The following is a 24,946-nucleotide window of genomic DNA, read 5'->3' as shown; positions in this document are numbered from 1 at the left end:
GAAGGACCTCAATGTGAGAAAGGAATCCATCAAAATCCTTGAGAACACAGCAGCAACCTCTTCGACCTCAGCTGCAGCAACATCTTCCTAGGAACATCACCAAAGGCAAGGGAAGCAAGGACAAAATGAACTATTGGGATTTCATCAAGATCAAAAGCTTTTGCACAGCAAAGGAAACAGTTAACAAAATCAAAAGACAACTGACAGAATAGGAGAAGATATTTGCAAACGACATATCAGATAAAGGACTAGTGTCCAAAATCTATAAAGAACTTAGCAAACTCAACACCCAAAAAACAAATAATCAATCAAGAAATGGGCAGAGGACATGAACAGACATTTCTGCAAAGAAGACATCCAGATGGCCAACAGACACATGAAAAAGTGCTCCATATCACTCGGCATCAGGGAAATACAAATCAAAACCGCAATGAGATATCACCTCACACCAGTGAGAATGGCTAAAATCAACAAGTCAGGAAATGACAGATGCTGGCGAGGATGCGGAGAAAGGGGAACCCTTCTACACTATTGGTGGGAATGCAAGCTGGTGCAACCACTCTGGAAAACAGCATGGAGGTTCCTCAAAATGTTGAAAATAGATCTGCCCTATGACCCAGCAATTGCACTACTGGGTATTTACCCTAAAGATACAAACGTAGTGATCCGAAGGGGCACGTGCACCCGAATGTTTATAGCAGCAATGTCCACAATAGCCAAACTATGGAAAGAAACTAGATTTCCATCAACAGATGAATAGATAAAGAAGATGTGGTGTATATACACAATGGAATACTATGCAGCCATCAAAAGAAATGAAATCTTGCCATTTTCGACAACATGGATGGAACTAGAGCGTATCATGCTTAGTGAAATAAGTCAAGCGGAGAAAGACAACTATCATATGATCTCCCTGATATGAGGAAGTGGTGATGCAACATGGGAGTTTAAGTGGGTAAGAGAAGAATCAATGAAACAAGATGGGATTGGGAGGGAGACAAACCATAAGTGGCTCTCTCACAAAACAAACTGAGGGTTGCTGGAGGGAGGGAGGTTGGGAGAAGGGGGGTGGGGTTATGGACACTGGGGAGGGTAGGTGTTTTGGTGAGTGCTGTGAAGTGTATAAACCTAGTAATTCACAGACCTGTTCCCCTGGGGATAAAAATATATGTTTATAAAAAATAAAAAAAATTAAAAAAAATAAAAGTGATTTTTAAAATTTTCTAGATTTGAAAAAAAAATAAGTAAATAAATAAAAACAACTTTTTTAGGGGCACCTGGGTGGCTCAGTGGGTTAAGCCGCTGCCTTCAGCTCAGGTCATGATCCCAGGGTCCTGGGATCAAGCCCCGCATCGGTCTCTCTGCTCAGCAGGGAGCCTGCTTCCTCCTCTCTCTCTGCCTGCCTCTCTGCCTGCTTGTGATCTCTCTCTGTCAAATAAATAAATAAAATCTTAAAAAAAAAAACAACAACTTTTTTAGATAACCTAGACTCATTTTTTTTTTTTTTTTCATTTCTCTTATAAATGAATACTGTCATGGTGCTTTAAGGTTTAAAGAAATCAACTCAATAGGAAATATCATGCTTATTAAACTTTACAAAATTTGAAAACATATTAGTAAGTATTATTTAACTTCATCTTGACAGCTCTGTAAGGGAAAAGGGAGATTGTTTCTGTTATCCCTTCACATAGTAAAAACTGAATCTCATGGTAAAGTACTTTTTGGTAGCTACATTGCTAGTAAGCATAGAAGCCAAAATCTTCACTTCTGTTTCATGAGGATGCTTCAGCATTGATACATAAAAGAAATGCATTCATTATGAGTTTGGGATGTGGAATTCAGGCTTCTATGACCATTTTTAATGAAGATTTAGTTGTATCATAATCCTTAGGAGTATGGCATCTCCACCATGAATTTAGTCAACATTGATTCAAGGTATGGCCATGTTAGCAATATGGATTGATGTATGCGAGCCTGTGTAACTCCAGGTTTTCATCAGGACAGTGACCTGTTGGACCGGCGGAAACACTGCTTCACAGTGCAATCTGAGTCTGGGGAGGATCTCTACTTCTCCGTGGAGTTAGAGTCTGACCTCGCCCAATGGGAAAGAGCCTTCCAAACAGCAACCTTTCTGGAGGTGGAACGGATACAGGTGAGAGTCTGTGACATTTTAGGAACTGTGACTCCTAAAAATGCATGACTGCTCCCTAGAATTTAAATCTTCAATAGAAAATGCTATGACTTTAATTAATTTACAAAGTAATTTCCTGTTCTCCAGTCACGACCACCCAACTTTTAATGTGAATGGCTTCATTCTTTCACTGTGGTTTTTCTAGAAATAATTCCCTTCAACTCTACCCTTCAAAATCATACATGTAATTTGAGACTTTTTTCAGAGGTCATATCATCACCAAGATTTTCCCGATTTTCAGTCTTTCCTGCCCATTACTACCACTATTGCCACAACTATCCTGTTCAAACTCATTCCACTTGTGAGCATCAATAGCACTTCTTTCGTCTGTTTTCGTAGGTCAACTAACACTGTCTTGTATTGGAGTGATATGTGCTTGTCATTCCCCACACAAAGTTATAGCTTGCTTGGGATTGTTTTATTCATTTACCAGCTGAAGTACAGTGCATTTGCCCTGCATATTTATTAAGCTTTATTTCTTAAATGTAAAGTTAAATGTAGGTCAAACTTCATAGAACCCTCAGCCTCTCCAATTCATGGGACCATGGAATAGATAAAGTCCCCAAATGTTGCTTCTGTGGCTGATGTCTGTCTGATAGAGACTGATGGCAAAATTGAGCAGTTGTGATGCACTTGCCATATGTAAATGGATTTGTAGAGCCAGGATCTAAATGTGTGATTATTCATCACACAACTAATTCATTACAAATGATTTAGTTCCATTTGTAATTCTGAACTTAATGAGATAAATTTTAATGTTCTGTACTGAAGAGGTTTTCATCTGATATATTCTTTTAAATTATAGTAGTTAAGAATAGCAAACAATTATGTCTAAATTAGTGGGCATGAGATAGCCTTGAAGATTTCTTAATATTGACAGTAGTTTTAGTAAGGTAGTAATGGGTGGATACAAGCATGGAAGATACCCATGCATTAAACAAGTAAAATTAGACCCAAAACTGAAGTTAAAAGGCCCATTAAGTTTGTTTTTTGAGCTGGTTTTTGAAAACTTGACTTCAAAGGGGTAATTTGGCATGGTTATAACTTTACTATGCAAATTGGGCTTAAAGCCATGAGTATAGGTTTTTGGTGAAGGCAACTTGATGCATTTAGCCATCATTATAGTCAAAATGTGATTCATTTAATGTACTTTTATATACGGTATTATAAATATAATGTAAGGATTAGTATTAAAAATTTGCTTGGGGCGCCTGGGTGGCTGAGTGGGTTGAGCCGCTGCCTTCGGCTCAGGTCATGATCTCAGGGTTCTGGGATCGAGTCCCGCATCGGGCTCTCTGCTCAGCAGGGAGCCTGCTTCCTCCTCTCTCTCTGCCTGCCTCTCTGCCTACTTGTGACCTCTCTCTGTCAAATAAATAAAATTAAAAAAAAATTTGCTTGAGATCAGTTTATCTCGTTCTCTTCTTCCCTTTCTCCCTCCTTGTGAATTATGAACATTTTTCTTCATTTGAATATACCAGTAGAGTTTGCAATTAAATGAAAACAAAATTGGCCTGTGGACAAAAAGAGGCATCATGTAGCATATATGTCCCGAGTTTTTATTTCATATTTGTTATTGTTAAATTTTAGTATTTCTATTTTAGTAGTCTTTCCAAAATATTTATGTAAGTAAAATTATAATTTAATCTTATCTCATTGTGAAAAGTCGTTAATGATTTTTGAAGAATCAGTAGGTTTATACAAATAAGAAGCAAGTGATAAATGTCTTTAGGAAATAGCTTGTACCACATGGATGAGCATTATATGAGAGACTCTCAAGGTAAAGATGTTCTTATATTTTTTCCCTTGGTTACTGAATCTGTGTTTGTGTGCCTTAAAGTGCTCTTTTAATAATATCCATGAAATTGATATGCCAAGAATTTGAATAATATCTTAACCTTTAATAGTTCACTTTTGTTTTAATCTAAATGCAGTGTTATTTAGCTATAAAATATAATAACAACATAATCTTGCCTAAGCTTAAACATTTTTATACCAGTTTTATTGGCAACATTGCAAAGGTTGTCAGTATAGCACAAGATAAAGACAAGTTCACAAGGAGCAGAATTGAATATGTGGTCCTGAATACCTCTTGGCAGGTGAAAACCTATTCAGCTAGCTTTATTAATATTAAGATGTCAATAATACTATGTTTCTTATACAATTATTGCTGATATTAAGTTACCTATTGTAGGGGCGCCTGGGTGGCTCGGTGGGTTAAGCCGCTGCCTTCGGCTCGGGTCATGGTCTCAGGGTCCTGGGATCGAGCCCCACATCGGGTTCTCTGCTCAGCAGGGAGCCTGCTTCCTCCTCTCTCTCTGACTGCCTCTGCCTACTTGTGATCTCTGTCTGTCAAATAAATAAATAAAATCTTTAAAAAAAAAAGTTAGCTATTGTATAAACAACTTATTAGGACCTATCACACAGTCTTTTGATAAATGTTGTCTGTTAATACTGATATTGGGTCAATCACAAGAAAAGTAACAGTATTTTCTGTTCTATCTAGTGCAAGACATATGCATGTGTGCTAGAAAGTCATCTAATGGGACTCACAATTGACTTTAGCACTGGATTTATCTGCTTTGATGCTGCAACAAAGGTAATGTGTTCAGATCAGCTCTGAGGAATGTGCTGCAGACACTGTAGTTTAAGAATGACTGAAATAACTTCTAATTCCTGTCAACATTTTAATTGGTTATCATGTATCAAACTTAAGATCCTCATTTTTTAATAGAAGAAAAATCATGCTTTATTCTGTTTATAGAAACACAAAAGCTTGAATTTTTAATGACACAAACATGTTTCCAAAACACATTTTAAGTGTATAAAGTGAATATATATGTATAATATATATACATTACAATTTATAATATATTATAATGTATGCATTATAATAATGTATGCAAAAGAGAATATTTATATATTCTCTTTTACTAAAGGTTTAGCATCTTACTAAGGGAAATTTCTTTTTCTCTAAACACAAGTTTTTTTTTTTTTCCTTTCCCTCCTTTATTGGACATGTCCTCACAGAACATCAATCAGTTAAAGAGTAAAATTGATGCTGAATTTCTGACATGTCTAACAAGGAGATTCATTCATCAGATTGACTTGTCACATTTGAAGGAGACACAACACAAAGAGACCCAAACTGGCAAATACAAGTTTTTTAAAAAAGGGTTTCTTTATTTATTATTATTTTTTCTGCATCAGTATCCCCAATATCCAAACAGGGAAAACATTTTTTTTTAGAGTTTAGTTTTATAGGTAATATGTTAGAATCATAGTATAGAGGAATTTGGGGTTTAGAAATTCTAGCCAGGAAATATAATCCTTATTAACCCTTATTAGCTTGGAAAGGTCCTGTCCAATCTGATTGGATACCTTTTCCACAAAAGATCTTCCTCTAAGAGGAGTGTATATTGAAGCATGAAAGGAATCCTCTCAGTTAGTCATGTCTAAAAAATCTTTAAACACAACTGATCCTTCACCCATTGATAATCTCCCAGTACCAGAGTCACTGCTGCATTTTCTGACTTGAGGTTCAGGTCCCCATGGAGGACATTCTTTTCCCTCCCATGACAATCTATTCCTCAGATACTCTCCACTTTTTCCTTCATCAAATTATGGCCTAAGAAATAAACCCATATATTCCTTCCCACTAATTTTAAAGATTACTGAGTAACCCTTTACTGGGAAACATTTATCTTACCTAAAAATCAAGCATTGTACAGAATTTTCAAAATACAAGGAAAACAAGCTTGATATAAATGTGTGAGAAAGGCAGTGTCCTGAGAATAAGAGGTTTCGGATCTCGGGAAAGATGGGAATCCATTGTGTAGTCAAGTATGATGTGGACTGGTGTCTAGAGATCTTAGGAGTTTTCATGACCCAGCAACTGAGACTGTCACACAAAAGCTCAAATTATTTAAAGATGGGCAATTTATTTTTCACTTAGTGAAATTAAATAGCGTACATTTGCTGGTCAGATTGATTAGACCATCCAGTGCATTGCCTTTGTATAAGGCCAAAAAAATTTATCTAAATATGGAATTTCAGGTGCTGTGGCTCTTTTGATAACTCTCAGATGAGACTGCCATCTCTTTTTTTTCCTATGACCAAAGACTTTCTTTGGAATAAAATATTCATTCAATTCAGGATAGCCTCACGAGTACTAAATTAATATAACATATTACCCATGGAAAAGTCCTGTGCAATCTGATTGGATACCTTTTAATCTAAATGCAGTGACATTTAGATTAGATAGATATTTAGATTAGAGTAGATATTTAGATATTTAGTGCAATCTGATTGGATACCTTTTAATCTAAATCTAATAACATATTTACTAATTTTACTACTCAATTTCATAATTATTAAATCAATGTAATAAATAACTTTCAAAATAATTAAAGCAGTTAGAAAAAAAATTAAAGTGTGATTTTATAAAGAGAACATTATAGCTATAATTGTCATCAAATTCTACCACATGAAGATGGAAGAATCACTCATATATAAGAGGGAAAGTAATAAAATAAAATTCATCTGAACTCATTTCTGAATGCCTGAACTTAAGTTTTTGTTGTTGTTGTTGTTGTTTTGTTTCTGTTTATTGGTTTTTATTTTTAAGGATAGTATAATCTAAATCCATGTCAAGGTCCTGTTTTATCCCTTTGTGTGGTAAGGGAGAAAATCCAGATGTGGATGTTCTATATGACATGTTGAGGTATTCCTGCCTGGGTGTGCAGGAAAGGAATGAGCACCCAAGAGACTCTAAGCAAATTGTTATGATACCATCTAGGGCATATCATTTAGCAAAAATGAGATTTTAGTCAGTACAAGCTTGACACAGAAAAAGCCAGTGGCCTTGGGGAGTGGTAAGCACCATCTTCCCATTTTCCTTTATTGGAAGTTTCTAACTTCAAAGCCACCTGAGAATTGTGATGGAGGGAGAGAGCCTGTCTCCTTGTGATGAGCAAGGTATTCATCACTAAACTGACACTTGCACAGTAATAGGGAACTCTTAATAATTATGTCAGGGCAAACCACTGACCTGCCTGTACTGCAAGAAGGTGGCCTTACTCCATGGAATGGAGTAAAGTAAGTAAAGCCCAAAGTAAGTAAGTAAGTAAGTAAGTAAGTAAAGCCCAAAAGTTATTTTTAAATATAAAAAAGAAAAAAAAATAATTATAATGTATAAATTAAAGCTTGTTTTGTTCCAATATTTTATTAAAACAGTTAAATAATATTGTTATTTTCTCTACTTGATATGCCAGTGGAAAGAATCTTTAAAAATATGTGCCCAGCAGATTTTTTAAATGTTTGGATTCAGGAAGGCCAAAGCAGCAATACTATTGATACCTTTTAACTGTTCTTATTTTGTCCGTCTGCTCTGCATCTTGCTCAGGGCCTCCAGCTTTGAAGTGACTATGGAAGCAAACCAAAGGTCGTATGATAAAGTATAGATTCCAGAAAGGGGGAGGAGGTGTACTGAGTAGTTAGCTGAGTTCCATTTAAAGCAAGTTCTACACTGTTAATACACCAGCAAAGGGGAGAATTTATATATGTATATATATATATATATATATATAGAGAGAGAGAGAGAGAGAGAAATGATAAATATGGATATATATATATATGGATATATGCATGTCCATATATATATCCATATATATCTCCATATTTATCATTTTTAAAAAATATTTTTTAAGTAAAATAGACAATAATGAAAAAATAAATTAGAAGACCAAATTAGATACTTGTGGTAGGGAATAAAGTCTTTGTGGCCTTAGTTTACACTAGACTGCTATAGGTTTGGAAGCAGTGAGGTTCGGGAATGTCAAGCTAGTTTTGTTACTTGTCCCTTGTGCCTGAAAGTCCTCAGGGAAAACTCTTTCCCTGGACTTTCTAGACAGTACAAGACACACTAAATAACTCTGCATTTCCCATACTTCAGTTTACATTAGCAATGTAGCAGAAGGTTATCCATTCTTCTGTTTCAGTTAGTGTTGCTGGGGAGATTCCCTCATAGAAGTTTATTGCCATATAACAGTTCAGCTTGTTCTTTGTAATATTTATCTTTATTAAAATGTGGCCTGAGTGTTAAAAAAGGTTTTCTCATTAATATGTCAAAGTATGATGTTGCAGTACTAATGTAATTCCCATAGCTAAAAGTATTGATTTGTTGCCATTATATTCCTTCAAAAATTCATATATGTATTACTTATAGCTATTAATAGATTTCCTACACAAACAGAGACTTTAGTAACATTTGTAAATAAGTAGTTAATGAATACTTGTTTCCTATTGAAAGATAGAAAAGGGATATATAAGGCTTCCTGGAAATTGAGACACCAAGGATAAGATTATCCAGACAAATATCTGTAAGTAAGGAGAACACTGAATTTGAGGTCAGACATGATGCAAGGTCAAGTTTGTGGGTAGCCAAGAGCCACATTATGAAAGGGATCCTAATAAAGGATTGCACCTGATCCTAAGAACAGAAGAACCTTTGAAGGGTTTGAGACACAGGAATGAAATCACCAGAAATGTGTTTGGCAGCATAAACCCAGTAGAAGAGTAGATGACTGAGATGGAGAAAACCTGGGGAAAGCCTGGTTTGGCCCTCTACCACTGGACACCTCTGGACATCTACCACTTGGAAATGTTCTAGGAAAAAAAAAAAACATGCATGGTTAACAAGGTTAAATAAACACACTGTTACAAGTTGAGGTTGAGGGTGAAAATAATGTATGAACAGAAGTAAGAGATGTTCGATATCATGGAAGCTAAGTTATAAGGAAGGAAATGTAGAAAATGCTTGGAGTGAAAAACTGGGCTCCTGGATTGTGGTCCAGTGCATGTTTGACCTAAATCTGATTTATACTGTGTAAAGGTCACTCTAATGGAGGTATACAGATTGCATTGATTGGATGGAGGCAAGACTAAATGAAGAGCCATGAATGGAAATAAGTTATGTCTCGCCTTGATAATTTAGAATAACTTTCAAACTTTTCTTTTTAAACATGAAATTTTGTAAAAATTTTAAAAATGAGGGAAATTTCTTTTATTTGTATCAAACAAATAACACCTGAGTTCTAATGGTTAAAATAAGGATGAAGCCATCAGATCTCACACCTTAGACCTCCCCCTCACTCCCAATGCTGCAGGCCACGGGAAAAGTCAACTCTGTTGCTATAATTGGAGCCCCAAAACTGTTTATCCTGTGTAAATAGCAAATGCAGTGTGTGGAGTACCATAAATCCTAACCCGAACACTACATGAGAAGTATAAATATTATTTGTATTACAGTTTCCCAACAGAGTCTCTGAAACCATTGGTTCCCTAAAACTGTTAGTCTGATAGTTTTTTTTTTTTAATATTTTAATAGTTGACTTTGAGAAATTCTAGGATAAATTACTTAAAAGGCTTCTCTACTTCAGTATATCTACAAAACAGTACTAACACAGAGAATGTCAAAAATATTTTTGAAATCATGATTGATTAACAGATCTACGCAGATAATAAATTATTAAGTGAAAAAAGTAACGTGCTTAAGAATTAGCTCTGTCCTATTTTAGAAGCTACCATAATGATTTTATGTTTCCTTTGTGTACTCATTACTAACTTTAATTGATTATAGTTTGGAAATATTATCTGGAGGGAAGTTATAAAACTCATGTCTGTGCATGATGACCTGCATTTTGGGAACTTATATTCTATGCCATAAAAGACAATGTCATCCTAACCGAAATAATTTCTTTCATGGTTTTGAGATGTTCTGTATAAAATTAGAGGGCTTTCTTTTCCCAAAGAATTGTGCTGCAGAATTAAATTCATTGTTAACATATTAATCCCTGAAGTATCTTAATCCCTACAATACATTTATATCTTTAAGTAGATACTGATTTCTACAGTATTTCAAGGTAAAATTTGGAAGGAAGTTGAAATGACCTCTACTTATACTTTTCATTTTCAAGTCTTTGACATATGTTGGAGAAGTTGAAGGTCACTGGTTTTGAGGAGCTTTGAGCTACTGTTTCTCCTAAAAATATATGATATTGTTTTCATGTACACATACACATTTCATTATATGTTTGACTTTTTCTGAAAAGCACTTATGTAATTATAACATAACTATAACAAGAATTCCATAGGTCAGAACTCTCAAAATGGAATTAAACCTTTAGTTTTTCCATTTATGCTATTTTTTCTATAATATTTCAACTATTTCATATCAAAGGTAGATCCTAAAAGCCCAAAAGGAAAGCTTGAAATGATTAAAAATGAATATTTTCTTGAAATTTCTTTTACATAAGTAGAAATCTTAAATGTAGATATGCTATTATGTAGTGACAACAATATTCATATAAACCTTAACATTTTTCCTTATACAGTATCTTTCAATCATTTTGCTTCCTCAGTTGTATAACTTACAGTCCCTAAATATGGACAAAAACATCAAATTCTATTTTTTGGAATTTTTACTTTCTTCTTCAGATAAATTATATTTTCTTTGCTTTTAGGAGAATGAAGAACATTGTATTCATTGCAAAACAAACTCAGACATTTAGGGAAACAATCCATCAGGTAATTTTTTAACCCTCAAACATTTCAAAGATAGCCCTAAAGTAAAGTTCAAAAGAGAGGTATTAACCCAAGTTTTCATGCCAGTATATTAGCTAGATGCAACATAATAATAGAATCCTATATTTATAATTCGAAGTATATAAAGAACAAAAGCAGGCAAGAGTCAAAAATTCTTTGGCTAGTATGTTATTTTTAATTTAATAATAAAAATTATTTTGAAAAATTTAAGTCAGATATTATTAAAAATATCTGACTTAAAGCTTCTTTCAGTGTATCTTAGATTATCTCCTTTAATCATCAGTTTTGTTTTTTATGAAATTTTTTGCTAATGTCACATAGCAAGTAGAATAATAGCTGTGTGTATATCTTGCAGCATTATTCTAAAATTAAATAAGATAGAAATAAAAACATCGTAAATTGTCAAATACAGATTCTGAAGTCCTTAAGCATTATTTCCGACCAAGCTATTTTTCAGAGGGTTTTGTCTCAACCACAGATCCTATCTTTTCGTCCAATCCCAGGAATTCAAATTCCCCAGAATTCACTGATTAGCAGCCTTTCACCTTTAACCCCTGTAGAACCTTTGCAAATCACATAGCTGCTGAGCCTTCCTTCCTCACCTCTGAAACAGACATGCAAATGACACTTTTTTTCATGGGATTATTGTAAAATTTAAATGAAATGTATATTGAGAGTGTTTTTTTTTTTAATTTTATTTATTTGACAGAGAGAAATCACAAGCAGGCAGAGAGGCAGGCAGAGAGAGAGAGAGAGAGAGAGGAGGAAACAGGCTCCCCGCGGAGCAGAGAGCCCAACGCGGGGCTCGATCCCAGGACCCCGGGATCACGACCCGAGCTGAAGGCAGAGGCTTTAACCCACTGAGCCACCCAGGCGCCCCTACTGAGAGTGTTTTACAGTGAGTGGCACGAGATGAGCCTTCCTAAAAGGTGGATACTTAAATTTCTTCCACATGGCTGGGTAGTTCTGCCCACTACAGGGCACCAGAACCAACAATACCTTGCTACTATGTGACCATCCTCAAAACATCACAATAGCACTGTGTTTTCTAGAATTTTGATAAATCCATCGACACATGTGTCTGCTACATTCCAGTTCTTGTGAATCTGTGCTTTCATGAAGGTCTTTGTTTTCATGGCACCCAGTGGAGAAGATAGACATTAAGCAAGTAATCGTGTTTAATGTTCTCAGCAAAGGGGAGTTCAGGGTAGCATGGAAGCATGTAAGGTAGGTTAAGGGCCCACAGGTGGTACTTAGAGTAAACCACATTTCACTTGAAAGTTGACAGGTCATGAGTGGCTAACAAGGAGCACAATGGAGGCAGATGCAGCAACGTGTGTGAGCACTCTGGTATATGAGATGACTGACAGCTTCAGTGTGGCTGGAGCAGGAGAGTGAGAGGGCTGCACTGACCGAAAGTAGTCAGGCACCGAATAATAAGGACCCATAGACCTCACAGTAAAGACTGGGTACTCACATCAGTTAGCTGTGGCCACAAAATTGCTATTGAACACCCAATGGCAACGTTCACTGGCTTACAGCAGTAAATGTTTGTCTTTTCGTTGTTTTCCTCACAACTGTATGGGATCAGACTATTGATCTGCATAGGGCTCCATTGTGAGTCTGCAGTTTGGATGGTTCCCTCAAGCGTCATGATTTGACCTTACTCTAGTTGTTCCCCATTCTTCTTGTAACCAGGAGGTAAGTCCTGGCATGTCCTTTTCTTGTAGATGGCAAACGCAGAAGAGAGCAAGCAAAACCAAGCAATTCTTCTTTAGCATCTATTGCTGGAACAACTGCAAAATCCCACCAGCCAAAGCATGAGGCTGCAACCGAATAAAAGGACAGGTCACCTGGGAGAGCACCTCAGAGTTACACTGAAATATGCCTGGGTACAGGGAGGATTTAGGCTGAAATGCCATTAGTGCCAAGGGCCATGGAAAGCCACTAAGAGATTTTATCTTAGTAACATGATGCAAACCATGATGACTGCAGCACCTTTATGGAGAATGCTTTGGAGGGGAAGATGAGTTGATGTTGGAAGGGAAGAGGGTTATTAGAGTAGGATTAGAGTAGGAGGCTTTGAGAATGAAGAGCAGCAGGGAACTGAGTCATAATAAGTCATAATAGTCAGGAGTGCTTAGAGAGAGAGTAGAGCTAAGTATAACACCAAAGTTTCTGACCTGAGCAACTGTATGAGGGGAAACTGAAATACACTGGAAAACGAGTGGATTTGGAGGACATCTGTTGAATTATTTTCATGCAAGTAACTGTGGAGAAGTCACTGAGTAGTTACTATGTTCAGCGTAAAATGAGAAGGATGTTACTTTTTTGGTGTTCTGTATCTTACATGATACAGACTTTTTTTTTTCTTTTTTTTTTAATAAATTTTTTTATTTTTTATAAATATATATTTTTATCCCCAGGGATACAGGTCTGTGAATCGCCAGGTTTACACACTTCACAGCACTCACCAAAGCACATACCCTCCCCAATGTCCATAGATACAGACTTTTCTAAGTTCAATGACTTTTCTAAGTTTCTTAGGAAAACACACTCCAGTGAAGTGTGATATACCATGGAATTCAGATACTATTGAAACAGGAGAGCTAGGTTTTTGTCTCACAGAGCTGAAGACTGAATCCCATGGACAAAGGAGAGTGAGTAAAATGAATAGAGTTTTTAATAGGCAAGGGTACAGAAAAAAAATTTCTGTATCCTGGCAGGATCGGGATCCTGACAGGGGGGCTTTTAAAGATGGTCTTTCAAAGAAGGCTAGCCAGGGAACTTAAATCCTTTTAACATCTCTATTGATTGCACCGGTTGAGTAAGGACCAGTGATAACACCTTTAATGGCTTTTATTTCTTTTTAGGGTAGATAATGTTTTGATCAGAAGTAACTTATAACAAGACCCCACCTGGACACCTAGGACAGAATGGTCTGGTTTGTTCCTTTATCTCTGGTTTCCTTATGCCTCTACATTTTGGGGATTTTCATGAGCCTGATCCTGTACCCTCCTACCTATCTTTCCCTACCTAGCCCTGTCTATTCCTTACACACTATAAACAGACAACTTACATTGGGAACGTAAAATGCCAGGGTATAGTTCTGATTGCTTTTCTGTATACCATGCAGTACTGTGTAACTGTTTTTACTTATGTCAGAATGACTTCCATCTTGAGATACTTCTTGGTCTCTAATACAGACCAATTTCTGGCAGGCAGGCTTCATTCACCAATCCACTGAGATATGAAATTACCACAAATTCTTTGGGTAAATAAAATTTAAGCTTGACCTGGGATTCCCTATGTATAACATCCTATGTAGATCAATTTAAGCATTAGATTTACATATGCGCTCACGAACCTTGAGTAATTCAGACTCTCTTCAACTGCTTCAACTTCAATTGTATGGCCATTTTAACTAAATCAAAATGTTTCAATGCAAAAAGAAAGATTATGCATCTTAAGGTAATTCATTATGTTGCTAATTTAATGAATGAAATAGTTTCCCAAGTGACATCTTTTACAACTCAGTTAAAAGTAAACTATAGTAATTAAGATAAAAAACTTAATACTACTAAAAAAAAAAAGGCAAACTATCCATTTCTAGAAATGCAAATGTCTTTGAATTTTGGGATTTTTTTAATTATGTTCAGGGAGAAAAAGAATAAATGATTGATTCATACCAATAACGTTCATAATTAAATTTTAGAAATCAAATTAGTTAATGCAAATAATGGTGCTGCCTCAAAAATGAAGATATGCAGATACTTATGCATTAATTTAGCAGTTCTTTAGTAGCATGCTTCATCTCTGTCAGTGGAACAGCCTGCAGACAACCAGGAGATGAAACAGTAAAGGCTTATTACATTGCACAGACACATTGTTTTGGATGTAGCATCTCAGGAACCCCCTTTCTTTTTTTCTCTAGAACTATTTCTATCCATTGAGCAGGCAACTAACTATGTGTGCATATGTTAAAAAGAAATAACTGGAAAAGAGTTCATTTGTAGGGTGGATTGATAATAAGAACTAAAAGTATGACTGAATTCTGTCATGTTGCCAGAAAACAAGAACAACAACAATGATAAACAAAACAAAAGCAAAATTCTAAGAATCTGAGAAACGTATACCAACTAAACCATATTTTCTTGCCCATTCTTATTATGCACATGACATATAAGGTTCTCAAAATGAAATATGTATGTTAATAATAACAAATAGCATAATATGTCCAATAGTATTTGGAAACATGTTAGTATATCCTTTCTCATATATATTTTGATTATTCTTTTGAAAAAAATTATGTAGATATGATTAAAATAAGTACTCCATCTGTCAACTTACTAGATTGATGACTTCAATCTATTACAAAATAACTCACAAAGTCTGAGTTTTAAAACACTTTTTCTGGTTTTAAAATTCTTTGTTGTTGTTCTATTATTCCAAATAAATTTTTAAAGTGAAATTCTGTATAATATTCTTCAAATATTCTATATATGAAATGGAAATATTTATATATAGGTCCCTATATGTAGAGTCCATTTGAAGGGAATTAATTTAAAAGAAATATGTCTGATAGATAACTCTGAGTTTGATTGGACTGTTCCAGCCTGTCTTTAATTTAGGCATCTGGCCTGATGATAATGAATTTCTGTTCTGTTAACTAAAGCTCAGATATGCATCTTGATCTCTAAGACTACATGTTAAAAACATCTCAACACAGTGTGTCCTACACTGAGTTTGTTGTCCATTTTGGTCTGGCTTCTTTGCATATCTTAGTCATCAAAAGAAATTTGAATTGTCTCTATACTCTTGTCTCTTCTTTAACAACTCCTCCTAAATAAATCTGCAATGTGTTTGCACACTAACTTGGGTAATCTGTTCTCATTTGGGTTTTTGCAATACCATTCAAATAGTCCTTTTTGATTTATTTATTAAACACACTCTTTTATGCATTAACTATATCATGACCACTAATATACAAGGAATACAAAAATGAATATGAATACAATCCCTCCTTTCTTTTTTTTTTTTAAGATTTTATGTATTTATTTGACAGAGAGAGATCACAAGTAGGCAGAGAGGCAGGCAGAAAGAGAGGAAGGGAAGCAGGCTCCCTGCTGAGCAGAGAGCCCTATGCGATGTGGGGCTTGATCCCAGGACTTTGAGATCATGACCTGAGCCGAAGGAAGAGGCTTAACCTACTGAGCCACCCAGGTGCCCCACAATCCCTCCTTTCAAGAAGTCTACAGTTTAATGAAAAAGAGAGATCTGGAACTGGGTATGCTTAGGTACTGTGACAAGAAACCAAAGCATTATAAAGGCATAGAGTTGCATTCCTCTCTGGCCCATCTTTCACACTAGATTAATTTTACTTCTAAAATGTAAATTCAGCTATGTCTTCAGTTTCTCTTGTTAAATTACTTGAGTGGCTTCCTACTGCCTTTAAGACAATATCTGTTATCATATAGAGAAGCCTCTTAATGTTCTTATTTCTGCCTGCAGTTTAGCATCATCTCCTGGAACATTTGGTGATTCAGGGAAGTTCCACACTTTTAGAAATAACATTCCTACAATTTACGTTCAGCCTTGAGTGCAAATCTTCATCCGTAAAGCCTTCTTTCATCCATCTTATTTATTTATTTATTTATTTATTTATTTGGTTAGTTTTAATTTAATTTTATTTTTTTCAGTGTTACAAGATTCGTTGTTTATGCACCGCACCCAGTGCTCCATGTAATACGTGCCCTCCTTAATACCCATCTAATTTAGATGTCCCTTCCCTGAGAGCAGAGAACTGTAGGCATACCCCAGCATAGCACTTATCATAATGTACTACAATTAAGTCTGGTGGAGATATTAACTCTAATCTCTGATCCAGACTCAAGCACAGTTCAAAGACACAGAATTAACTCAACGACTAGTAATGAATATATTGATGAATATCATACCACCTAAGGAAATAAGTGAAAGCCATATGCTTTCATCTAATTCTGTGATCTTTTGATATTGCTCTTTTTATCCCTCTATCATCATCGTTCAAACGAAATTTTAAAATTAGTATAGAGATGAAGTAAAATGCAAATTAGGCCCAAATATATAATTAATAAGGATAAATTTTACAGGAATGAAGAACAAATGAGAAGTATAAAGATGTATAAAGAGAAGTGGTTTTAAAGAGAAAGTTTCTTCTGCCTTTCCACCAGATATGACCCCTAGCCCACCTACAAAAAAAGAGAGAAGGAAAAAGAGCCACTTCTAGAACACTAAAATGTGTGGGAAATTAATTTCAGGGTGTGGGAGGGTATATGGAAGGAAGGCAAGAGGTGATGTGTATGCTTGGGCTTCTTGCCAAAATGAAGGGTGATGCAAAATGGAAATAAGGCTGAGTCGAAAGTTTGATTTACTGCTTAACTAGAAGATCCATCACAGCAATTTGCAAGTAAAAGAAGAATGCATTTGTGGTTATTGCTGGGCAAACATGAATTAAATGTGAAGTACCAGGTGTTGGTGGTGTTACAGGAAGTGTGAAAATAGATCCTGGCTTCAAAGCATTTTTTGTTGTAATTATTAACACGATCTAAGCAATAAGTTGTAATACATATAGATTGTTCTTCCTAGTGTTGTAAAATATCCTATATCTATTTCTCATAAGTTAGATAACATGATGTTTAAATTACCTTCTTATGCAGAGGTTATTTCCATTTTTTTCAAGAGGAATTTTTCTGTGGGGCATTAAAAATTGAGTCTTGCAAAAAGTGAAAGAAGAAAACTGCAAAAGTTTGCTTTTGAGATTGTTTTTTCTCTTATTGTTCAGCATGCCAGTTTTTCATTATCATTTACACATTTTTTTCTATTTATATGAAATTAATGAATTATACTTTTGAATAGTCTGCATATAAGACATTCTGGATGCTGTACAAACATGAATTCATTCACTGACTTGGGTCAGTTGGTTATATCCAGTTTTGAATACTATTTTTTGAGGGATTATACAAATGTAAAATGTTCTCCAGATAACTAATATTCCCAAGCTTTAAGCCAATTCTAGCAGTGGGTCTTTAATAAATAAATAGTTTATGGAAAGCTTTTGACTTGTAGAGGGAGAGGGAGAAAAGCTTAAAATAGCAAAGTATTATAAAGAAACAATGACTCAGAACACACCGTGTTTGGGAAAATCAGTAAATAACTTTCCTGGGTTTAGTGTCTTACACTAAATGGGACTCTGGGTCTTTCTTCTATTTTAAGAAAGGAGTCAGGCATTTGCAATGAATTTTCATTTACAACTGATCATGCTCAGTAAATGGGTCTGTGATTTTTTTTTTTAGTTAGGTAAAGAATTATAGCAAATCAAAGATCCAGCTTGAGATAAAAGCAGAAATATGAATCATGGAGAATGATATACTTAGGTTTGATTTCCACTTATTAGCTGTGAGATCTTATGAATGTGTATACTCTTTCTTAAATTGTATTATCTGGAAAATGGAAATACTCTGGTCTCCTGCATCACTCTTGCAGGCATGAAAGGGCCTACATAGAACAATGTGTTCATGGTAAAAACATGTCAATTGAAAGACCACAATAGACACACAAAATGCTTCCAAGGCACTAACAAAGTTTTTTTATTTTTCCTTTTTCTTTTTTTCTATTTTTTAAAGATTTTATTTATTTATTTGACAGACAGAGATGACAAGTAGGCAGAGAGGCAGGCAGAGAGGAGGAAGCAGGCTCCCCACTGAGCAGAAAGCCTGATGCAGGACTCGATCCCAGGACCCTGGGATCATGACCTGAGCAGAAGGCAGAGGCTTTAACCCACTGAGCCACCCAGGTGCCCCAACAAAGTATTTTTAAATCACATATAATCCGTATGTGTGTTCACCCAACAAATGATTCAATGCTATGTGCCTCATTATTTGCATGAGATATTCTGTTTGATAATAGTTCAACATTTCATCTTCAATCATCCTTTGTAGGCACATTTTATAAGGATTACACTCTGGTTTAAAAATAATGACCTTAAGTTTTAAATCCCAAATGACATTGAAACAGAGGTTTTTAACATTTATGTTTGCCTGTGTTGTTTTGAATAAAATGTATTAATTATAAAGAGTAGGTCAGAGGCAAAAGATTCCTTTACACACTTTTTGTCATAATCTTTAATTGAGAGAACACTCTGATTAATAAGTTTCAACTATATATTTTCTTACTGTTTGTTTTTGTCATTTTTAATGACTTTATTATCACTACAGTATTAAAAATGCTGTGATTCATTGTGTTGTTCTTTCCTCATAGATACAGAGGACTTTACTTGCAGCTTTAGGCAGTTAAAAATATTTAAAGGCATCTTCAAAATGCCACATACGTTTTATATTTGTCATTCCTTATAATCAAAAAGCTGTTTATGATTGTCAAAAACAAGCAAATGTTTTAATAAATCAACAAGGTATTTAAGATAGCTTGTTGCATTAAACATTTTATTTTATAGTGTAATTTTTATTGTTTTTTTGAAATGTATTCCATGGAAAAAAATACCAGGTTAAACTAAGTTAAATGAGTTTCATTTCTGAAAATATCCTCAGACATTATTGTGCTAATGAACCTCACACACCAACTGTATTTGACCATGTTGAACCTCCTTTTTCTCCAGGAACAAGTAAAAGCAGTCCTCCATGGAAAGACTTGGGCAAGTGAAAAATCTAGCCTTTGATTATTTATAATGAAGTCTTTGGGATCAAATTTCACATTTTAAAAATGTTCAGAAATGTCTTTACATATTACTGGTAGTTTTGTTTTTTGTTTTTTTTTTTGTTGTTGTTGTTTTCTTAGTCATTTTGTATTTGATCTCCATCAAGTTCAGCAAATTAAGCTTACTACTGGTGGCAAGAATTTTCCAATACTTCTAGCCCCAAACATGGCCATTTCATTAAATTTATCTAGAGAAGACAGAGATTATGGATTTGCCACATCCAAAGATATTGTTGTCTGTTGATTGTTAGAGTGTTGCCTGCTCAAAAGTTGGATATTTCACAGGTTTTTTTATTATTATTTTTATTAACATATAATGTATTATTTGCCCCAGGAGTACAGGTCTATGAATCATCAGACTTACACATTTCACAGCACTCACCATAGCACATATCCTCCCCAATGTCCATAACCCAACCACCCTCTCCCTACCCCCTGCCCCCAGCAACCCTCAGTTTGTTTTGTGAGATTAAGAGTCTTTTATGGTTTGTCTCCCCCCTGATCCCATCTTGTTTCATTTTTTCCTTCCCTACCCTCCTAACCTTCTTCCCTGCCTCTCAAATTCCTCATATCAGAGAGATCATATAATTTTCTTTCTCTGATTGACTTATTTTGCTCAGCATAATACCCTCTAGTTCCATCCATGTCCTTTCAAGTGGCAAGATTTCATTTCTTTTGATGGCTGCATAGTATTCCATTGTATACATATACCACTTCTTCTTTATCCATTCATCTGTTGATGGACAACTAGGTTCTTTCCATAGTTTGGCTATTGTGGATATTGCTGCTATAAACATTCAGGTACACATACCTCTTTGGATCCCTACATTTGTATCTTTAGTAGTGCAAATACCCAGTAGTGCAATTGCTGGGTCATAACGTAGCTCTATTTTCGAGTTTTTGAGGAAACTCCATACTGTTTCCAGAGTGGCTGCTCCAGCTTGTATTCCCATCAACACTGTGGGAGGGTTCTCCTTTCTCCACATCCTCTCCAACATCTTTTGTTTCCTGACTTGTTAATTTTAACCATTCTGACTGGTGTGAGGTGGTATCTCATTGTAGTTTTGAATTGTATTTCCCTGTTGCCAAGTGATGTTGAGCACATTTTCATGTGTCTGTTGGCCATCAGGATGTCTTTTTTGCAGAAACATCTATTCATGTCCTCTGCCCATTTCTTGACTGGATTCTTTGTTCTTTGGGTGTTGAGTTTGTTAAGCTCTTTATAGATTTGGATACTAGCCCTTTATTTTATGTCATTTGTGAATATCTTCTCCCATTCTGTCAGTTGTCTTTTGGTTTTGTTGGCTGTTTCCTTTGCTGTGCAAAAGCTTTTGATCTTAATGAAGTCCCAATAGTTCAATTTTGCCCTTGCTTCCCTTGCCTTTGGCAATGTTTCCAGGAAGAAGTTGCTGCAGCTAAGGTTGAAGAGGTTGCTGCCTGTGTTCTCCTCAAGGATTTTGATGGATTTCTGTCTCACATTGAGGTCTTTCATCCATTTTGAGTCTATTTTTGTGTGTGGTGTAAGAAAATGGTCCAGTTTCATTCTTTAGCATGTGGCTGTCCCAATTTTCCCAACACCATTTATTGAAGAGACTGTGTTTTTTCCATTGGACATTCTTTCCTGCTTTGTCAAAAATTAGTTGACCATAGAGTTGAGGGTCTATTTCTGAGTTCTCCATTCTGCTCCATTGATCTATGTGTCTGTTTTTTTTTTTAAATTTTATTTATTTGACAGAGAGAGAGAAATCACAAGTAGGCAGAGAGGCAGGCAGAGAGAGAGAGGGAGGAGGAAGCAGGCTCCCCGCGGAGCAGAGAGCCGGATGTGGGGCTCGATCCCAGGATCCTGGGATCATGACCTGAGCTGAAGGCAGAGGCTTTAACCCACTGAGCCACCCAGGCGCCCCTATGTGTCTGTTTTTGTGCCAGTACCATACTGTCTTGATGATGACAGCTTTGTAATAGAGCTTGAAGTCTGGAACTGTGAAGCCACCAACTTTGGCTTTCTTTTTCAACATTCCTCTGGCTCTTTGGGATCTTTTCTGGTTCCATATAAATTTTAGGATTTTTTTGTTCCATTCCTTCGAAAAAAAATTGATGGTATTTTGATAGGGATTGCATTACATGTATAGATTGCTTTAGGTAGCATAGACATTTTCACAATATTTGTTCTTCCAATCCATGAGTATTTCACAGATTTTTTTTTTAAAGATTTTATTTATTTATTTGACAGAGAGAAATCACAAGTAGGCAGAGAGGCAGGCAGAGAGAGAGGGGGAAGCAGGCTCCCTGCCGAGCAGAGAGCCCGACGCGGGACTCGATCCCAGGACTCTGAGATCATGACCCGAGCCGAAGGCAGCGGCCCAACCCACTGAGCCACCCACTCACAGATTTTTTTTTAATGAAGTTCTCATTTTAGCATTATTTTCCCCACCTTTCCAATAACATGACAACCACAAAATAAAAGGAAGGAGAAGGAAGATTTTTCTTCTTTAATATGTGTTCTCTTGGCGCATGTATTTAACAAAAGTTAGGTTCATTGTGTCAGTTGTATACCAGCTACTCTATTAAGGGTAAGGGATGCACTGATGAGGTAATCAGACCAACTGCTTGTAGATTTGAAGTTTTCTTTACAGTGAAAACAGGATGATCACAGACTGAAGTTTTGTCTGGGAAGGAAATGAACAAGGTATTGACAAACAGATTACCTCAAAAAGGCCTTTTAATAGTTTGAAGGGAAAGGGCTCTTTGAGGCATTGATATTTCTAGTGAGACATAGATAATAAGAAGGGACCAACTATGAAATGAGTTGAGGGAGGAATTTCTATCATACAATATACAGACCTACATCTATTCAGATTGCTGTCTAGAAACCCCACAGAATTCCCACTTATCCTCTTTTTCCTGTGCATCTTTTATGTATAGGAAATCTAGAATTTCCTGTTTCCCACTGACCTCTCTGACAAATTTGCTATTCTTCTTTGAAACCAGGAGACAAGTTGTAGCATGCATTCTGGTACACCAACTGGCTCATGGATATGGAAATAATGAATATGTCTCTCCTTACCTCATGACACCTGAAGAAACAGCTGACTTTAGCACTTCTTGTCCAATTGCACTTAACTTTATCAGCAGGGACCCTCCATGTTCCCTTTGTGCTGACCAGGAAAATATTCTGGTGTGACATTCCCATATCAGCCAGTATTTCAATATAACAGGAAACAGGACTCTGGGATGCAGGATGGTGTAAAAGATAAGCTTGTTTTTGTTGTTGTTGTTGAGTGTGGATCTTTGGAGAGGGCTGTACCACATACTGAGGGGCAGGGTTGGATGGAAGAATTAGGCAGCATGAAAAATATACTTCCATTTAAAAGGTTTTATATAAATGAATAAATTAATGAATAATTTTGTCTCTGAAAGGGTTTAAGCACTCAGTCAAAAATTCTCCCTGCCCCTCCTAGTTCTATGCTATTCTTCTACTTACTACCCTTTTGCTCCGAATATAGGAGCAAAACATGCTAAAACTCTTGCAGGAAAAAAAAAAAAAGGAAGAAACACAAGGAAGTCATAGGAGCAGATGGAGAGGGAGGAGGTTTTCCAGACATGGTATAACCTAGAACCAGAAGTCTGTGCAATATAGCATTCATAGCAATGAGAAATTGTTATGACATTTACTGGGACATGTTTTCTCAAATGTGATGTATTTTATGACTTATGTGTAAGATCAAGTAAACTTTTAATTTTAAAACTAAATATAAAGGTTGTTTTTGTTTTTGTTTGTTCCCCTCCCCACCCCCCATAGAAGACTATAGACAGATCCAGAAGGCAGTCTTTGTCTTTGGAAAGTTGTCACCTCTACTTCCATATTCTCCCCAAATCATCTCTATTATTGCCACTTGTGTTCAGGGGCCTTCTTACCTCAGAATTTGCCATATTCTACTGTTCTACTGGAAAAAACTACAAAATTTAACTAATAGGGAAAAAAACCTTACTATTTATAAGCAATTTTCATTAGTATCATTTTCACAGTAATACTTTAAATTAGGATAGTCAAGTATTACTAGTTTTAATTTACAAAGAATGTACTAGTCTCTAATTAATTAAGAATCTTACCCAAGGTCATGTGGCTTAAGTTTGGGTTACATTTCAATACTTATGGCTCTAAGATCAGGACTTATTTTTATTTCAGTACATTGCCCAAAAAATGCACTACCTTTCCTGAGATAAATGCATTATAATTGGGGAAAAGATCTTGCTATCTTACTGGTAATGAAAATTAGATCAGTATATGGGGAAGAGGGCACCAAAAAGAGGTGATCAGGGAGAGGAGTTTCTGATCCATAAGATCCTCCTTATCTCATTCCATGTTGGCAACTATTGATTATACCATTGTGTGTAGTATGCATGCATATATATATGTGTGTGTGTGTGTGTGTGTGTGTGTGTGTGGTGTGTGTGCATATATTTGTGACATATATGTGTGTGTGTGTAACAGAATAAAAAAATGGAAACAAAAATTTCATATATTTTTTAAGTTTTAGTGTGGCATCACGCAAGCTCACTTTTCCAATAGAATTCTGCCTGCATTTTATAGAGAACTTATTACTGTATATTGGCTTACTTTCTATCCTGATTGGAAAGCTCTTGAGGCAAAGAACACCTGCTTCTGTCACTCTTCACTAGCACCTTGTTCCTAAGAACATCAAAATCTGTTAAATAACCCCAGACAATCCCGCTCTCCATACACATCTCACCTACACCATCCCATCTCAGTGTGCGTCAGAGCTGGCTACTAGGAACCTACCATTGTATTCATCATAGCAATATATAAACCACATGTTATAAAATATAGTGGTGTCTACTCATCTTTTTCATCATTAATATTCTTAACATAGTTGCCATGTTTATCAGAGTCTTAAAAACAAAATATTGTCATAAAAAATAGGATTTCTGAAGAGTTCTTAAAATAAGTTCTTTTTTAGACCTGTGAAACTTTTACTGGTAACATGTTCAGATTCAGAATCCTCCAAATTGGCCTTAATGAATTTCTGTGAGAATTACCCATTCACATAGCTTATCAAGCCTGTTCTAACTCTTCCTAGTATATTGTGTTAACTTTTGTTTGTTTTAATACTTGCAAACATTTATTGAATACTATTTTCCAGGTACCATGATAAGTGTGTTAAGTGCATGCTTTGTTTTGCTACTGATTTACCTTTTTTGTTGTTGTTGAGGTGGAGCTGGCATACAATATTATATTACTTTTAGGTGTACAACATAGTGATTCAACATTCATATACATTAGTGAGTGATTACCATGATAAATCTAGCTGTCCTCTGTCACCAAAGTTATTATGACATTAATTATATGTCATTGCTTCTTAACTGACAAATCTTTCAGTCAAT

General features: G+C 35.6%; 1 protein-coding gene across 2 annotated transcripts in view; it reads left to right on the top strand.

Annotated features, from left to right (window-relative positions):
- SNTG1 (syntrophin gamma 1) overlaps positions 1-24,946 on the top strand; it is a 939,244-nt gene that overhangs the window by 877,029 nt on the left and 37,269 nt on the right. For both annotated transcript variants that reach the window (XM_044245618.1, XM_044245617.1), the window contains 2 exons: positions 2,000-2,152; positions 4,695-4,787. In XM_044245618.1, coding sequence (XP_044101553.1) covers positions 2,000-2,152; positions 4,695-4,787 — 246 coding nt within the window. The remainder of the gene's footprint in view (positions 1-1,999; positions 2,153-4,694; positions 4,788-24,946) is intronic.

Source organism: Neovison vison, chromosome 4 (assembly GCF_020171115.1).
Source record: "Neovison vison isolate M4711 chromosome 4, ASM_NN_V1, whole genome shotgun sequence".
Taxonomy (NCBI): domain Eukaryota; kingdom Metazoa; phylum Chordata; class Mammalia; order Carnivora; family Mustelidae; genus Neogale; species Neogale vison.
The sequence above is the reverse complement of the archived record's forward strand: the minus strand, read 5'-3'. Positions and strand labels throughout refer to the sequence as shown.